Below are 16,716 nucleotides of genomic sequence, written 5' to 3'. Positions count from 1 at the left end.
GCGGAAAAATGTTACACCTTGACTGCGCCTGGCTGCCTTCTCTTCTACGTGAACAGCGCAGGCCATGTCGAGCCCATTTACGCTGTAAGGCTGACGAGGACTTCATGCACATCTGTTTGAAACTCTCGCACTATTTCATGTCATGTTCATTGCTGCAAAAACATCCCCCTTCCTAGCCAACACGGACCTATATTTTATGGGAACGACAACATGGGTGACCCACTATCCGTCGCCGCTAGCGTTGCCGGCTTGCTGTCCCTTGGCCTGAAGAGCACAGAGTCTCTCTACGACTACTACACCGCATGGCGAGATCAGCGCCAGGACCTAGCGAAAACTGCAGATCAACTCGGCGGCCTCTTCGAATCCCTTCAGATTCTAGACCAAATTGTGCACACTCGCAAGTGGCAACCCACCGAGCAATCAATTGTACGAAGTATCGAAGATTCGATCACTCGTAGCGAGGATACGATACACGTGCTACAGGCTGAGGTAGACAAATTCAAGAATGAGTCGACCGACAACTGGAAAAAGAAGGCATTAGTGGTTGGGCGAAGGGCAGCGTATCCTTTCAAACGAAGCACTTTAGAAGATCTCGGCGACGATGTCAACGATTTTCGCGACAACTTATCGATCGCGCTACAGGCGCTTGAGCTACAGGAGCATCAGAACACACAAGGCGATATTGCGAAGGTCAACACTATCGTCCAGGGTATACAGACACGAAGCGTCAGTGCTGATCTGCGACAGTGGCTGAGGCCACCTGATGCGACCGTGAACTTCAATGCCGCGGTTGCCAAACGCCACCCAAGCACTGGACTGTGGTTGATTCAAGGATCAGCTTTTACTACTTGGCTACAGCAGGATAACTCTTTTCTCTGGCTATATGGGTTCGCTGGCTGCGGCAAGTCCGTGCTGTGCTCGACAGCGATCCAGCACGCCTTTCGTCGCCGCTCGGCTGACACTGCTGTCGCCTTCTTCTTCTTCGACTTCAGAGATAAGTCAAAACAGGACGCGTCTGCATTACTGCGCGCGTTGCTTTTCCAATTCTGTGGACAGGTGCCCGCGTTGCAAGCGGACTTGACCCGACTCAAGGATTCCTACAATCAAGGCACTCCACCAGTACTGGTCTTACTGGAATATCTGCGACAGGTCGTTGTGGGGTGTCGCCACACCTACATTTTAGTCGATGCCTTGGACGAGAGCCCCATGGATCACTCCCGAACCGAAGTCCTATCGGTGATCGACACCATGCGACAATGGGAACTGCCAGGCTTACACTTGTTGGTCAGTAGTCGAGATATTTCTGACATCCGAGACCAACTACAATTTCCGACGATGAAGCAGGGTGTCGAGTATGTCCCGTTAAAAAATGACAACGTTCAGCAAGATATCGCCCGATTTGTGGCATTTCAAGTCGACCATGACAGTCAGCTTCTACGTTGGGGCGACCATCGGGAGAAGATCAAGAGCTATCTGACCCAGCATGCGGGTGGAGTGTCAGTATTTGGCAACAACGGGCACATTACTCCGAACGAAAGAAGCTAATTAATGTATAGGTTTCGTTGGGTCGAATGTCAGCTTCGGCCGCTGCGGCAATGCCCCAAAAGTGAGAAATATCTCGAAAAATGTCTCCGCAGACTGCCACAATCCCTAGACGAGACATATGAACGAATTCTGTGCAGCATTGAGTTCCAAGAGGAGGCGCGGCGGATTCTATCACTCCTATGTTATGCGTCGCGACCCTTGTGCGTCAGTGAGGTCATCGAGGCTCTTGCTGTTGACATTGACGACCTGGAGTGTTACGACCACCGGAGTAGACTCACCGGCGGCGCAGACGATGTCCTTCGGATTTGTCCTGGCCTCATTGAGATCATTCTCGGTACAGATGGTGATCAAGAAGTCCGGATTGCACATTTCTCGGTGCAGGAATACCTACTCTCTGATCGCATCCAGCACGGTTGCGCGGCCGACTTCGCTTTGTCAGGCCCACTACAGCATGGCCGTATTAGCAAGGCTTGCCTGCTATATCTCCAAAAAGATGAATTGCTGCAGCAGATTTTGGGTCCAGATTTAGTGAAACAGTATGCCTTCGCGAGATATGCTGCAGAGTATTGGGACCACCACTATCGCCAAGCTGACGACCAATCTGCGCGATATTTGTCTAACATAGTTAGCACTCTGTTGACACAACGCACTAGGAGAGAGTGTTGGATTCGGCTACACAATCCAGATCGTCCATGGGCTAATGGCATGAAATCTGATAATATCTTCGCCAAAAACACCCCTACGGCAACATATTATGCTTCTCTTCTTGGCCTGGATAAAGTATTAGCGTCTCATCTGTCTACGTCAACGGCAGATGTCAACACGCAAGGAGGCACATATGGTACTGCTTTACAGGCAGCATTAGCACATGGCTATGAGAAGATTGTGCAGATACTATTGGACAAGGATGCTAATGTTAACGTGCAAGGAGGCATGTATGGTACAGCCTTACAGGCAGCATCAGCATATGGTCACGAGAAGATTGTGCAGTTATTATTGGATAAGAATGCTGATGTTAATGCACAAGGAGGTAGATATGGTACAGCCTTAAAGGCAGCATCAGTAGGTGGCTACGAGAAGACGGTGCAGTTACTATTGAATAGGGGTGCCAATGTTAACGCACAACAAGGTGTATATGCTAATGCTTTACAGGCAGCAGTAACAGGTGATAATGAGAAGATTGTGCAGATACTGTTGAATAAGGGTGCCAATGTCAACGCACAAGGAGGGAAATATGGTAATGCCTTACAGGTGTCGTTGTATTGTGGCCATGGTGGAAAGGTGGCGCGGATACTACCGGATCATGGTGCCGATACAGAGCAACTTTTACCCTGGATAAGATTTAGGTTAAATAGCATCATCAGACAATTGGGTGGTTAGGGTAGTGTAGCTAGAGTCCACATGGGAATCGTCACACCTGAACACAGCGAAGTGTAAAGTCTATCGCGTTATATACGGCATAATCCCTTGGTGTACGAGTATGATTGACGGTGCAGTTACAGAAGTATCGTTTGGCTCGATTGAGGTTGTGGGTTAAAAGGTGTAATATGCGAACACCCTACAGTACTAAATACCTACGGATATGCCCTACGAGAACGGAGTAAAGGGGCCGTACTCCCTACAATACAGAATAATGTATCGTCACATACCGTACCGTGACACTGGAACTTTACATTATCGGATCGCATACGGTACGTACCCGGGTAAGCAAACCGAAAGGACTTTGCCTTTTTACAGTACTGATCCAAGGTACCTAACCCAGGTCTATTTTCCCTATTAGCTGGAGTCACCTAAATGCAACGGACTATGGCCGCGCCAATGTTCCCCTTCCCCGTAGCTTAAGGTACCTACTGTACCTACCTAGGTAGGTTCAGGTATGCACTGTAAGCGCTATCTAACCTTCAAGTTTTAGGTAGGTATGTTGGCTGCTTACATCTGAGTAGGGAGAAAGCTTTCCAAGGACAATCCTCAGCTCAGACTTCGCACTCCGTAACGACATACATTTTATGGAGTAGCGGGATCTTTTTGACACACACAGCAGTCATCGTGTCTGTTCTCTTGTGAGCTAGACAGAAAAGTACGGGGATGAAAAGGCCATGAAGAAAAAAATCTGTTTATTTGCTACCCCTAGAAATCCTGAAAAAAAGAAAAGGGCGTTGTCAATTATCTTGGTGAGACTACCTAGGTTACTGAAGAGATTGTTGGAAGGTCAAAGGAAAGATAAAGTCCCAAAGTAGATCACATCAAACCCGACCGACTTGATCATCATCATGGCACTCAAAGCACTCGACATCCTACTGCTTATCACAAATGTACCATCACTCCAACAGATCCTCTTTGGCGTACCACTCATTCTACTCACGACATGTCTCCTCACCTGGATCATCACGACGATCAACTTCCATCGGACCATTGGAAAATTTAGAACACGAGAACTCGACCCGTCAAACTCGTCCCAGGCAATCCCGCCCCCGGTCCTACCGTATTTCATCCCCTGGCTGGGTAGCGCGTTGACGTTCCTCAACGAAAACCCGGGGTCCTTTTGGCGGATGCTTCGATCCAGGCTGTCGGCCACGGGGACAAATGTCCAGGTCTGCACCATCCTGCTGGGCGGCAAGAGGGCACACATCGTCAACTCGGCCGCCGCCGTACAGTCCTTGTTCAGATCGAAACAAGTGAGTCGGGATCTGTTCAACTTTCAACTCGCCACGCAAGCCTTGGGCACGTCGAAGGAGGATGCAGACGCAATGTTCCCGCCGACCGGCCACGAATTTCATTCCCAGCAGCACGAAAACAAAAAGGACGGCATGGAGGCATTGAACCATGAATTCCTTCTGAGTCAAAACGCCGTCAACACACTCACCGCGAAATTCATCGAGGCATTTCAAGACTCACTCGACGGCTTGGAGTTTGAGACCGGGGAGTGGAAAACCGTGGACTTGCTTTCATGGATGAGGAGGAGCATATTCGAATCCGCGGTACGCGCTCTGTTCGGCACCAAGATACTCGAGATGAACCCGACCTTGGCCGAACAGTTTTGGGAATACGAGGCTGGCTTCCTACCTAGAATGTATGGTGTGCCGAAACTCGTCAAGCCCAAGGCATACTCTTGCATGGATGGCCTGTTAGACAAGACACAGGCTTGGATTGAATATGCCCTCGCCCAACATGGCGGCGTTGCTCCAGAGGAGCCAGACTGGGAACCTTTGATGGGATCCCAAGTGGTGAGAGCGAGACATCGTTATTACGACAAGATAGGATTGAGCAGTAGAGGCAAAGCCGCGTTTGACCTGGGATTTTTGTTCGGGTAAGCATCGTGTAGCACACCTTTCATGATCGACATAAATCTGTGACAGACACCAGAGCTGACAACCGGCCCCCAATATCTAGTCTGGCAGGAAATACTGTGCCGGCGACAAGCTGGCTGTTGGCACACCTCCTGTCGCCCGAAACGCCTGATGACGTGCTCGGTCGAGTGACGAAAGAGGTGGAAAATGCAAGGCAACCCGACAACGGGGTGAACATGGCAGTGCTGATGGCCCAGCCACTCTTGAATTCAGCCTTTACGGAGATGATGAGACATTACGTCGATTGTCTCGTCACTCGCCAGTTGAAGACGGATTTGGTGATGGATGGGTATCTGCTGCGCAAGGACGATTTGATCATGGCACCTAGTTCGTTGAGCCAGCACGACGTGTTTTGGGAACGAAACTATGAGCCTTCTGCGTATACATGGTACGCAGAACGATGCATGAGACGACACGATGATCAACGACAAATCGCCGGCGAGTCAAACTTCTTCAGCTCTTCCTGGGCCGCGGGGAAGTACTTTCCTTTTGGCGGAGGGACTCACATCTGTCCTGGCCGCGTGTTTGCCAAACAGAAGGTCCTGGGTGCCGTGACAGCCTTCTTCCTCAAGTTTGATGTGCAATTTGTGGAGTACTCGGGCAAAGATTGGATGGGAAACGTAGTGGGTTTGGGTAAAGACGCTTCCGCATTTCCCAGAGTCAAGCAGCAATATGCCGGCAATGGGACGCTGGCAATTGACGGAGACATTCGAGTGCGAATAAGAAGGAGGTGATCTTCACTTTGCTCTCACCGCCAGACCCTAAATTCTCAAGTACGGAGTAGTCGTCAACACCAAAAAACCTTTCCGCACTGTGCTGTTGGTGGTGGTGATGTTGATGTCGTTTGAGCATCCGTGAAACGTGAAAAACCGAGTCGGTCAAGGGTTAGAGGATACAATTGCCCTGAGTGACGCCTTTTCCAGGTTTCCTCTAGCCATGGAATTCTTTTTCCAGAAGGCACATCATTGTTGCAACAGCCGTGGCTGCCGCGCGGGTATATCCTCACAGTACAAGGGCGAAGATCTTGCCGGAAAATCATCTAGGACGACTTCGCGCAGGGGGGAATATGGTTTTGACAGTTGATCATCACCTGTGTGAGTGGTTGCAGCAAGGGCTGGTGAAACAGGGAGGAATTTGCTGGACGATGATCTCTCGACTGAAAGAGATGAACTCCAACAGTCCATGGCGTCATCATTCGCCCCAAAAGCGACAAGGGTTGGAAGCAGGGATTGCTAAGAAGGGGCCCAAGTAGGGTCAGAAATTGACTTCCAGGGCAGGGATTCAATCACGGTATACGGAGTACATAGGTTTTTTGATACGACATATCTCTTATGGTGGTGGTATATATAAGTCAAAATGGTTTGTTGTTTGATGGAAAGGGATATCCTGGCCATTAGTAGTACTCCGTACTTTGTACGCATAGACCCCTAAACAATTCATTCTTCCCTCACCAAGGAAAATGTGTTTGTGTACCGATTGTACGTCAAGGATCAGGTCATCGGCATCTTTCCCGGTATTGTGTTATTGGTGTGCAGGGTCTGCGCGTAGATCCGACCCAAATGTCACCGGACATGAAATGGTCCCTGCATTCCTCAACCAGTCGTATCTCGTTGTTACTGTCGGGGGCCATCTGGATAAATGCACCCTGGTCAGTATCCCGGTACGGTAGACCCTGGAAGGGGACTCGAGCAAGGGACCAAAGTGAAATCTCCGACAAATGTGTTTTGCAAAAAAGGAACCCTGAGGCTGAACTCTTTCTTATGTGCGAGGTAAAAATCCCCAGGGTCTCTCTATGTACAAGTGCGAATCGAAGCGTCATCATCCATATCGTCATAGTGGTGGCAAGGATAAGAAAAGCCTGAAACTTGGGTTGGGCAGGGGTAGGCGAGGTAGGCTAAGGCCTTGAAGGAGTAACAAAAAAAGAGCCTTTGTCACCGGGTCGAAAGCGTGTAACAAGTCATCTCGCTTTTTAAAAAGCCGGTTGAATCAGAAGAAAGCCTGCACAAGGGTTGTCATCTGATGAAGAAGAAAGAAGTTTGCTTCGTGGATGAATTGTCGCTCGTTGCCTTTGTCAGCCCTTTTGCTGTCTCGAGTTGAGTGACTGGTAGGAAAGTTCCTCCACCTGCAAGCAGCTAAAAGTGAAGATCTCTTTTTGGATTGTAACAACACATCCACTTGGTCTACTGTACGAGACGAGCACTGTACAATTGACTAGGGGGGTAACTTCTTCAGATAGAGGCAATCCACGGCGACAAGAGGGAAGAGTAGGTAGGTCTATTTTCATCGTTTCGGTGACCATAATACGGAATTTCTGCTCTACTCTCTCCCTCTCTCTCGCTCGCTCGCTCGTACTCGTAGCCGGGAAAAAGGTGTCACCTGTTTCGCTTCGGTCAGCAGGAGATAGAAAAAGAGCGGCTGGTTGGTCGAGATGGAGCTGGTCAGTGTTGATCCGGCGTCTGGTGATGGCAAGGGATGAATGTAGATCGGCTGTTTTGATTGGGATTTATGATCATCGACGTCAAGCTGCATTGTTCCCTGGTTGCCCAACCACAGCCTGCCACAGCCTGATCAAGCCAAGAAGAGACGCTTCTCCCTCGCCCTTTTCTCGCCCTTTGTATGTGTGTGCGTGCAAAAATCCACCTCGCCGTCGCTCTCTACTGGCTCTACTTGGTTGTCTACTACAGTCCATCCCACGGCCTTGTCCCGACTTTCCGTTTCGTCAATCTCTGACAAGGCCCTCGACTATCCCTTCCCTCTCCTAGCCATCATCACCGTCATCATCCATTCGCCACTCTTCCACTCGGTCTCCATCCACTACTGGTCCCGTGGCACACGCACGGCCTCGCCTCCCGTTCGTTCACACTGCGAGCAAAACCACGTTTCCCAGCACCGTCATATCCCTCCTCTAGGGCGTCCTTCTCCCCAACAGCCTTGCGCCACTTGCCACCCATCGTCATCGCTCCGGTAAGATCCAGCAAAAGAGGTTACAAGGGCGCAGGGACTTTGGACTCAAAAAAAGTAACAAGACACTTCGACAATCGTTTGGCCATTGTTTGTTCAAAGACAATCCGCAGCGTGAAACAATTGCTTCTTCCTCCGACTCCTTCTCGTGTGAAACCCACAACAGAGCGGCAACATTGTTCCATTTTGACTGCTCCTTGCCCACAAGTCAAGGCCTCCGTTGTTGCCGATCAAGCCCCCTCTCTCTGAACGACGTAACCCGCCCGTGGCACAAGCGAGGCAGAAGTCCCCACCAAAAGACCCCCCAGGACTGCGCCAACTACTGCCAACGAGGCAAGCTATGGGCCTGCTTGGTTACCTTTCCTGGGTACCGCGGCAAGCAGAACCAAAACTCGACGCCGCCAATCCTACTTGCTTGGGCTTTGATCATCACAACCCAAGGCAAAATCTAAGTTAATCATCCACTCGACTGACGCTGTTTCTCGCACACGAACCTCTCACACACCGACAGCCTCTGACCCTGTTCGCCCGGAAACCCAAAATTCCTTCCCCTACTCCATCCTCTCCCCCCGAGTACTCATACTGCTCCCGTCCCGCCAAGCAGCTACCTCGACACCCTAGGACAGTGCATTGCCGGATACTTGTTCTCACACACCTTGCCATTCCTCTTTCCTCTTCTGCAAGCCACCGCTATACCTCCAACAACCGCTTGTCTGGCCCATACCGATTCAACGGGGTCAGCCTCGTTGAATGTCTGGACAACTCCCCTCGACCGCCCTCAAGTAGTAGTCAGTGCACCCTCTGCGCGAAAGAAAAAAGGACAGGCCAATGCGTCCTTCGACACCTCCCGGAATTAGGTCGACCAGAGCTGTAATAACAAGCCGGGCGATTCCAAGATCCCGTACTGAAAGTGTCGACACCAAATGCACAGAGGTCCATCATCGCCCCAGACTACGGGTTTCTTTCCTCGACCTTTCTCTATGACTGGGTCGCATCCTACAGAAATCCCCGTCCGACCTTCGATATCACCGTCGATATCAAGCGGCTCCTCCTCTTCTTCCTCTTCCGACTCTGACTGTTCGAGTCACCACCCAACCTCTTCTCGGCCGGGGTCCAGACGTTCACGTATGGACAGACCTCGACTGGGTGACAGACAACGATCCAACACGATCATAGTACCCAAAGGGCGAGACGTGGTCCAAAAGGAAAAGCCGCAATACCCACCAGACGACGCTAGAGCCATGAGTCCGCGAAGGAACAGCGAAGACATTGAAAGACTGGAGCGAGGTGTTCGCGAGAGCCTCAAAGAGTATGTTTGGCCCCCTGGTTGCCCGTCGTTTGGTTGTAAAAAAAGACACAAAAGCACTGACATTTGTTTCTCAACAGACAAGCTCGAAGTCTTCAGTCTTCACTAGCCGCATTGGCCGAAAAAATAGACGAGGTCAAGAGTGATCACGACAAACTGGAAAACGAGAATCGCTTTCTGCAAGATTACATTGGTGGTCTCACGAGGACCATGTCGAGAGACAATCTGGGCAGAAGTGGCAGCGTGAGAAAAGGCAAACGATGAACGACTTTTACGACTCCCGCATATCCCCTCCCTTTCGTGGTCGCCGCCGACGACCATCTGTTACAGCATCGCGGTTTGGAACGCACAGTTAATATGATCCCAGATCCGCGTTACCCTCAGGAATACGTGCGAGGGCAAAAAGAATCTGGGATGGAGAGTTTTGTTTCGCCATCATTCGTTCAGAGTTACATTTTTATGATACCCACGCCTTCGACACTGGCTGCGCACAGGAAACGAGGTCACTTTATTTGGACAAAGCCTCCTGGATACTTATCGTCGTCGGCAAGTTTCATTCGACGAGACATTATCCGCGACCGTTTTGGATTTTTTCTTTCTCTTTTATACAGGTTTCCATCGTCCTTGAGACCGGTTTGTGCTCATCATGGTTGCCGGAAGGGGAGAGCCTTCGTGGTATGATCTCAAGGAGCTGCATACTTCTGTACAATATAGGGCGGGGGAGCATATCATGGCGTTTTTATGTTGCAAGGGTTCTGATGGGGGCAATGCAAGAGGTCACTCACGGTTTGCCAAATCCCTTGTTTTTGGATCCGAGTGTACATTGCTGAAAAAGACCGGGGTTTGTTTTTTACAATGGAAAGAAGGGTTAATGATGACAGTACACAGCTGGCCGGTCAGCTATGACGACCAATCATGTGGCATCTAGCTGATGCTTTTTTTATGACACAAAGCTTCGATAGCTACAAACAAAAAGACAGGAACCAGGGGAAGGAGAGAGAGGGAGAGAGAAAGGCACTGACCAAGTGTAGTGTTCTTTTGGGGTCGTCGTTGGTCTTCCCTACCTACCCTTCCTTGCGAGGGGGGTTAGTTTGGTATATGTTGCCGATGTACCTAGGTATCGAGTTCCTCTGGTCCTTTGGCTTGGTGAGGTTTTATGATGCCCAAAGCTTCACACCTTGCCTGCAATGAAAATTGCACTTATTACATTTTACATCTCACAAGTCTTTTACAAATGTGTCTTTTATTGCGGCTGTAGTTGTAGTTGTTGTTGGGCTGCGACACATCTTGGGCTTGATTTTTTGTCCCTGTATGATGAGTGTCAGTGTCCCGTAGTCCTCCGACTGGGGGTCCCCTTGTCGAGACCACGAGTATTGTTGTCATTGCATGTACGGAGTACTTTTGTTTCTTGGTTGATCCGTATGAATGATAGGTATTGCCCCCAAGGTGTGTCCCCCGACTACCTACCTCGGTATTTCAATGTGGTCCATTCCTAACTTTCATAGACCGATACTAGACAAAACCAACGCCGCAACATATACAGTGAGTGCACGGTACAAAGTACAATTACTACAATAAAAAAGCGAAGGTAGGTAGGTAGGTACCTACAAGTAGTGTGCCTAGCCAGGGATTACTTTATTTCGATCCGGGTTCTTTGTGAGAATCTACCTGACTGTACTATCAGGTAGAATGTTTGATACTGGGGTATCATCGTCCACTCTACTTCCCTACCTACTCAGCTCAAGGTAGGCGTTGCTTCAGACTCTGTACCTTTTTTTTTGTAGGGGGTTCCATTTAGATTTTGGATCCGGATTTTTCTCTTCTTCTTTTTGTTCTCATACCGGAGGCAATTGAAAGATATCCCGAGATTCACGGTGTAGAATGTACTTGGTGGGTGGGTTGGATGCTCCGGAGGTACGGTGTATTGATCAGTTACGAAAGCGGTCATTACGATACAATTACAGTACGGGTATTGTACCGTAAAGAATACAACGCCGGACTTTTACAGGATGTGGACCGAACTTTTACTACTCTCTAGCTAGGTACCTAGGCTATGGAGACCAGAGAGTGAGTGAGTTGACTTTGAAAAAAACTGGTTTGAACATTTCTTTTTTGTTCTTCATTCCACGTCTTTTACATCGATACAGTGTGTTTCCACTGTATTCTATAAAAAAAGCTTTTGGTTTGTCAAGGTAGGAATGGCCAACAGCATTCAAGGTTGAACGTCCGCAACGGCCACACCGACGGTCTGATCTGCTTGACCGTAATACAAAAACCATTTCCCCTTGAACTGGACCAAGCCCTCGGCGAAAACCACGAGGTCGACTTGACCCTCCTCCTCTTCCGGAGTGCTCGGTACGAGAAAGGGGGTCTCGAGGCGTGCGACGGGATGTTGGTAGCCTTTTTGTGTCTTTTGTGCACCTTCATCGCACAACAGACGATTTTGTGCCGCCTGGGAAATTTGTTGGGCTTTTCCCTGCGACACAATGAGGTTGTGAGAATGACCGTTCCGGTGCATTGAATCCGGTACTATAAATGACGGTGAATCGTGTTCAACTTCGCTCGCCGGATTGAGTAGCATTTGTCCAACGGAATATTGTGTTGCTCTATATCCACCTTCACCTGTAGTCATGGCGTTGTAAATCTACTCGTAAAACGATAAGCTTCAGTTTCAGAACGGATTTGATCTCAAGGTACCGGTTTCGTGTGGGATTGAATAATGGCAATGTGCAATGTTGACAACTCACCAACAACCAGCGACCATCTCTGGTTTTGACCGGTGCAGGTCCAGGCTCGATCAGTCCATTTTCCCAAGGATATACGGGCGCCGCGAACGGTACTTTGGACGTGGTCCAATTCAGGAGGTCGGTGGAGGTTGCGTGATAGAAGACACTATCGCCGAAATACATATGGTAGAATCCATCAGCCGTCGGCTCGGTGACTATCGCACCGCCTTTTTTGTTCATGTCGCAGTAAACTTTTAGCTACACCGTGTCAATACTCTAGCAGCCAAAAGACTTACTCTTCGTGTGGTCCATGCCAGCTGCTCCCCCAACGACATCATGAGATGTCATGAAGAGGGGTGGATATTTGGTCCAAGTCAACAAGTCCTCGCTGGTGGAGATGCACAGTCGGGGCGTCTGTAAATCGAACGCCGTGTAGGTCAAGTAGAACGTGCCATTGACACGGACGATCCTTGGATCTTCAGTCCCACCGCCCATTTCCCAGTCTTCTGTGGCCGAGAAGATGGGTCGATTCAGTCTTGTGAAGTTGTACCCATCACTCGCCCACGCAAGCCCGATGGCTGAAGTTTTGCTAGCGTTTTGAGCTCGGTAAAGCAAGAAGACTGTTTCATTGAGGACCATGGCGGTCGGATTGTAAACGTATGCCGACTCCCAGTCATTCTTGACGTTTGGTGTCAGTATAGGGTTTTGAGAGTATTTGTGAAAAGGGAGGATGGGAAAAATTGGGGCAATAAAGCCGGGATCTCCTTCGAGAGTATGACGATTGATCTCAAATGGGAGTTGAGCTTCTTCTGAGAGTCTATAGGCAAATGTAGATGAAATAAAAAGGACGAGCAATTGAAAAGCCCGGATCAAGTCTTTCATGTTTCTGGGCATCGCCTTTTAACACGAGCGACTGGCTGGGCAATGTTCAGACCCTCAACATGAATGAGTGTTTAAGATGATACTTAGATGTATCATTGGGAAAAGATATTGAAGTAGAAGCAGAGACCATCAAGCCTGGTGCTCTGTACCACTGCGAGGAACACTACTAGGTGGTGGTAGAAGTAGAAGTTGTAGGTTATCAAGGGGTGAAATGATCGAAAGGGCCAGGACTGTGATATGCCGCTAATCCATTTAGAGCTAGTGCACCAATGCGTCCCCAACCGGGACTAGCGTAACAACTGTCCATCTTCAACTGTGATGAGCAGCTCATCCTTGACACTTTAACGATTCAACTGTGGTAAGAGCCACACCAGTCGATGGTAACCGACATCTACGATTAGGGCAACCCAAAGAGTGCGCTGAGTGTGCTCGAGAAAATGCCTGAACTTGCCAGACATGCAGGTAGGTGCGTTCGTACATGTACTGAAATCCTGGAGGAGTACTGCGAAAGTAAGTGAGACGTAGCCAGGTGCTCTACTCGATTGTATTCACCAACAAGTTTACGATTGGCATCCCTGTGCCTTGTTGGCTCCCTACCTGTCTGATCATCGGCCCCAGCTGAGTTATGTTGCGACCTTCGTTGGGAAAAGGACAACTGAATGAACCAAGACACATTCCCAGCAACATGAATTGTGATTATCGTCTGATATACGATTGTCCTCCTACGCACATCTTGCAAAGTGAGAGAATGCGGGTGGTTTCAAACCGCCGACAAAGTAGCACAAGCTACCATTTCCACCAATGCTAATGCCTGCCAGGGTCTCGGGTAAATGTTACCACCTAAACCTCTTTGGAGTCGACATTCTTCTCATGAACTTCTGCGACATGGTCATCGCTACCATGTCCATGCTCAACGACTGAAACTCGTCGATCGAGACCAATCTCAGCATTGATCTGTCGCATACGCTCCTTATCTGCTTGAGCGACTCCGCTTGAGCCGAAGACCAAGTCCATCTCTTCCAGTGATAGTTGTTTGGTCTCAGGGACTGTTGGTTATGATTAGCATTGTGGGTCATTAGACGAAACGTTTCTGCTTACCGAAGAACCAGATGAACCCTGCACCAATGGTGATCAAAAGTCCGAAAAGGATGAAGGTGCCGTATCGAATTCCTGTGATCATGTCTGGTGTGACTTGACCGACGATGAAGTTGTTCATCCAGTTGGATGAAGCTCCAAGGGCAATACCATATGGACGCGCCGATAGAGGCCAGACTTCTGCGACCACGATCCAGGCGCTGGACATGTGTTAGTCTCTTGCCAGTCACGGAATTTGTATGCACCTACCAAGGACCCCAAGACCAACCGAAATGGATGACGAAAAGCCAGACCATGACGATGGCTGCCCAGCCTGCTGCGTGGTGGGTAGGCCACTGATGTTCGTTCTTCGCAAATATGATGGCAATGATGAAGTGGCAAAGACCCATGCCTAAAGCTCCAATGGCCAGCGCAGGCTTTCGTCCCATTCTGTCAATGTACAAGATTGCAGGAATGGTAGCAAGGAACATTGCGATACCGACGACACCAGTTGCAAGGAGCGAGGTGGTGTTGGATGAGAGTCCGAGAGAGCCAAAAATCTACAAATGTAAGCTTCAATTTGTACAAGCTTTCTTTATCGAAGAAACTTACCTGTGGGGCGTAGTATAGAACGGCGTTGATACCTGTCCACTGCTGGAAGAACATCGTAACTGTTGCCACAATTACGCGGCGGAACATGGGCATGGTCTTGAAAAGTGAGGCGATAGCTACAAACTGCAGCTTAATGGTGTTCATAGGCGTCAGCTCTTTCAGATGAGGGAAGTTGGCCTCAACGGTCCGCTTTTCAAACATAGACTGAGCCTTGATTTCGAGGTATTCGAGTTCGATAAGCTCATGGTCTGGAGGCATGGCCCGAAGAACCGACAGTGTCTTTCTTGCATCTTCCTCTCGGCCGTGATGGATGAGCCATCTGGGTGTAAATGGCATGAAGATCATTCCAACGAGCAAGACCAGAGCAGGAGCCAGCTGAAGAGCCAGTGGAACGAGCCAGGCAGCATCTGATTGCGAAGCACCGGTGCCTCCGATGTAATTGGTGCCATAGTCCTACCAAGGTCAGTACATGGGGTCTCTTGATGAAAGCTCGTGATACATACGATCCAGAAGCTGACCATGATACCAAACTCAATGGCAAATTGTTGCATACCGATGAGCAGACCTCGAAGCTCCGGCGGTGCACATTCAGCAACGTACATGGGGACGATCATCGACAGAGATCCGACACCCATACCGACCTGATCGGATTTCAGTGTCAGAGGAATCTGCAAAACAGCATCATCATGTGCTTCTACTTACAACGAAACGACCGCCCAAGATGGAAGAATGACCACCGGAGACGGCTGTGCACTGAATGATGACGCCGATAATGAAAACGACGGTATTAACAATGATTGCATATTTTCTCGAGATGATTTCAGCGAGGAAACCAGAGTATAGGGTGCCAGTCCAGGCTCCCAATTCGAGAATGGATGTCAGCCAGCCCTTTTTGGTTGTGTTCGAGACGTAGTCTCCCATGTGACTGTTAAACGAAGTCATGGTCCTGCATAGAGATCTTGTCAGCTCGATGTCTTTTGGAGAGACTGGAAGGACAAGCTTACAAGACACCACTGAAGACACCCTGATTGTAACCGTATAGAAGACCACCGATGCAAGCGAAACAGGTCAGACCAAACACCCGGATGTTTCTGATCAAAGCCTGCGGGCCGGCCTTGCCTGTCAATTCCAGGCGGTGCTGAAGAGCAGCATCGCTGAACTGCGAATTCTTGACTGGGGGCGCCATGTTTCGATACGCTACGATGGCTTTTGTGACAATGAAATAATGACTCTGAAGCAATTGAAGATTGCAACATCTCATATAAGAGCGATGGCCGCGCTATAACACCACAAAGGCCACCCCCCCTACCATGCGGTCTTCAGGCTAATTCGGAATTGCAACGGCACATGGACGAGGACAGGGATTTTCTCGATCGCACAGACACGAGGTTTAGCTCTGTCAATGGGCTTCTATTCGAAGTCTAGCAGGACGTACCCTGGCAACGTCTAGCAGGGCTGCCCACCGGCCGGCAGAAAGCACAGCGAAGCATTCTATCACACTACTTGGCTGTGTGGGTCAAAGGCTTCGCTATGAGGATCGGCACTGGATCCCTGTAGCTCCCGTGTCGAAAAGGAAGCTTGCCAACAAAGTCGACAAACCTCCGCATTGGAAAGAACGGCCGTCTGACTGGAGGTTTAGGAGTGCATCGGCCAAGGTAGGCGCATGTTGGCATGGTATATGGCGAGGGTCCAAACGTCCAATTGCCAGGTCAGACTGAATGAGAAAGTGCAGAGTAGGGTCGAGGTGTGATCGCGCCACCCGCGCCTATTGACGTACTGGCACTCGTACTCGTACACACCACGGACGGTTATGCAAGTCAATCCGAGTTGCGGGCGAAGTTTCCATGGAATCAGCAGGCCGATTGTCTTTCACACCGGCCAATCTCTCGTTTCATGATCGACGAGCATCATGAGAGGCTGATTTTTTGTTCACGGTCTCCATGCCTCCGCAGCTCATTTCGCCTCCACCTCCACATTTCCAGCTGGCTATTTAGCCTGAAATCCCTCCGGTTATCGAGCTCCTCTGGGTGTCATGTTTTTGTCTATTATCCATCCATGACTACGGAGCACAATGGGGTACATCAGGCACCTTCCTTGCATCTTCTACGTTACACTCACATCCGAAGCATTGCGAAGTGGCCTGCCGTACAGCCGTATGGCCGATCGAATGCCTAAGTCGGTGCACCCTTGCAAGGTATAGCTAAACTGGCCAGGAGTATCCCATGCAAGAGGACTGTGTACACAATTCCCGCCGCATTACATC

General features: G+C 49.7%; 4 protein-coding genes across 5 annotated transcripts; 3 read left to right on the top strand and 1 right to left on the bottom strand.

The window, feature by feature from the left end:
- Positions 1-95: 95 nt before the first annotated feature.
- PV06_07750 (uncharacterized protein) lies at positions 96-2,951 on the top strand. Its single transcript, XM_016409027.1, has 2 exons — positions 96-1,496; positions 1,557-2,951. Exons 1-2 carry the CDS (start codon positions 211-213, stop codon positions 2,923-2,925), a joined length of 2,655 nt encoding a protein of 884 aa, XP_016260781.1. The 5' UTR covers positions 96-210; the 3' UTR covers positions 2,926-2,951.
- Positions 2,952-3,027: 76 nt separating this feature from the next.
- Positions 3,028-6,252, top strand: PV06_07749. Of its 2 annotated transcripts, XM_016409026.1 has the most exons (4): positions 3,028-3,248; positions 3,308-3,428; positions 3,489-4,852; positions 4,936-6,252. In XM_016409026.1, exons 3-4 carry the CDS (start codon positions 3,816-3,818, stop codon positions 5,624-5,626), a joined length of 1,728 nt encoding a protein of 575 aa, XP_016260780.1. In that variant the 5' UTR covers positions 3,028-3,248; positions 3,308-3,428; positions 3,489-3,815; the 3' UTR covers positions 5,627-6,252. The 2 variants fall into 2 exon arrangements, with proteins under 2 accessions (XP_016260780.1, XP_016260779.1); XM_016409025.1 differs by having other exon boundaries at positions 3,308-4,852.
- A 1,307-nt stretch (positions 6,253-7,559) lies between these two features.
- On the top strand, positions 7,560-10,374 carry PV06_07748 (uncharacterized protein). Its single transcript, XM_016409024.1, has 2 exons — positions 7,560-9,162; positions 9,240-10,374. Exons 1-2 carry the CDS (start codon positions 8,777-8,779, stop codon positions 9,421-9,423), a joined length of 570 nt encoding a protein of 189 aa, XP_016260778.1. The 5' UTR covers positions 7,560-8,776; the 3' UTR covers positions 9,424-10,374.
- A 910-nt stretch (positions 10,375-11,284) lies between these two features.
- Positions 11,285-12,767, bottom strand: PV06_07747 (uncharacterized protein; the record flags this gene model as incomplete). Its single annotated transcript, XM_016409023.1, has 3 exons — positions 11,285-11,803; positions 11,907-12,112; positions 12,182-12,767. The coding sequence occupies 3 exons, from the start codon at positions 12,765-12,767 to the stop codon at positions 11,372-11,374; spliced, it is 1,224 nt and encodes a 407-aa protein (XP_016260777.1). The 3' UTR covers positions 11,285-11,371.
- Between the last annotated feature and the right edge of the window lie 3,949 nt (positions 12,768-16,716).

Source organism: Exophiala oligosperma, assembly GCF_000835515.1.
Source record: "Exophiala oligosperma strain CBS 72588 unplaced genomic scaffold supercont1.7, whole genome shotgun sequence".
Classification (NCBI taxonomy): domain Eukaryota; kingdom Fungi; phylum Ascomycota; class Eurotiomycetes; order Chaetothyriales; family Herpotrichiellaceae; genus Exophiala; species Exophiala oligosperma.
This window is presented reverse-complemented; position numbering and strand designations above follow the sequence as displayed.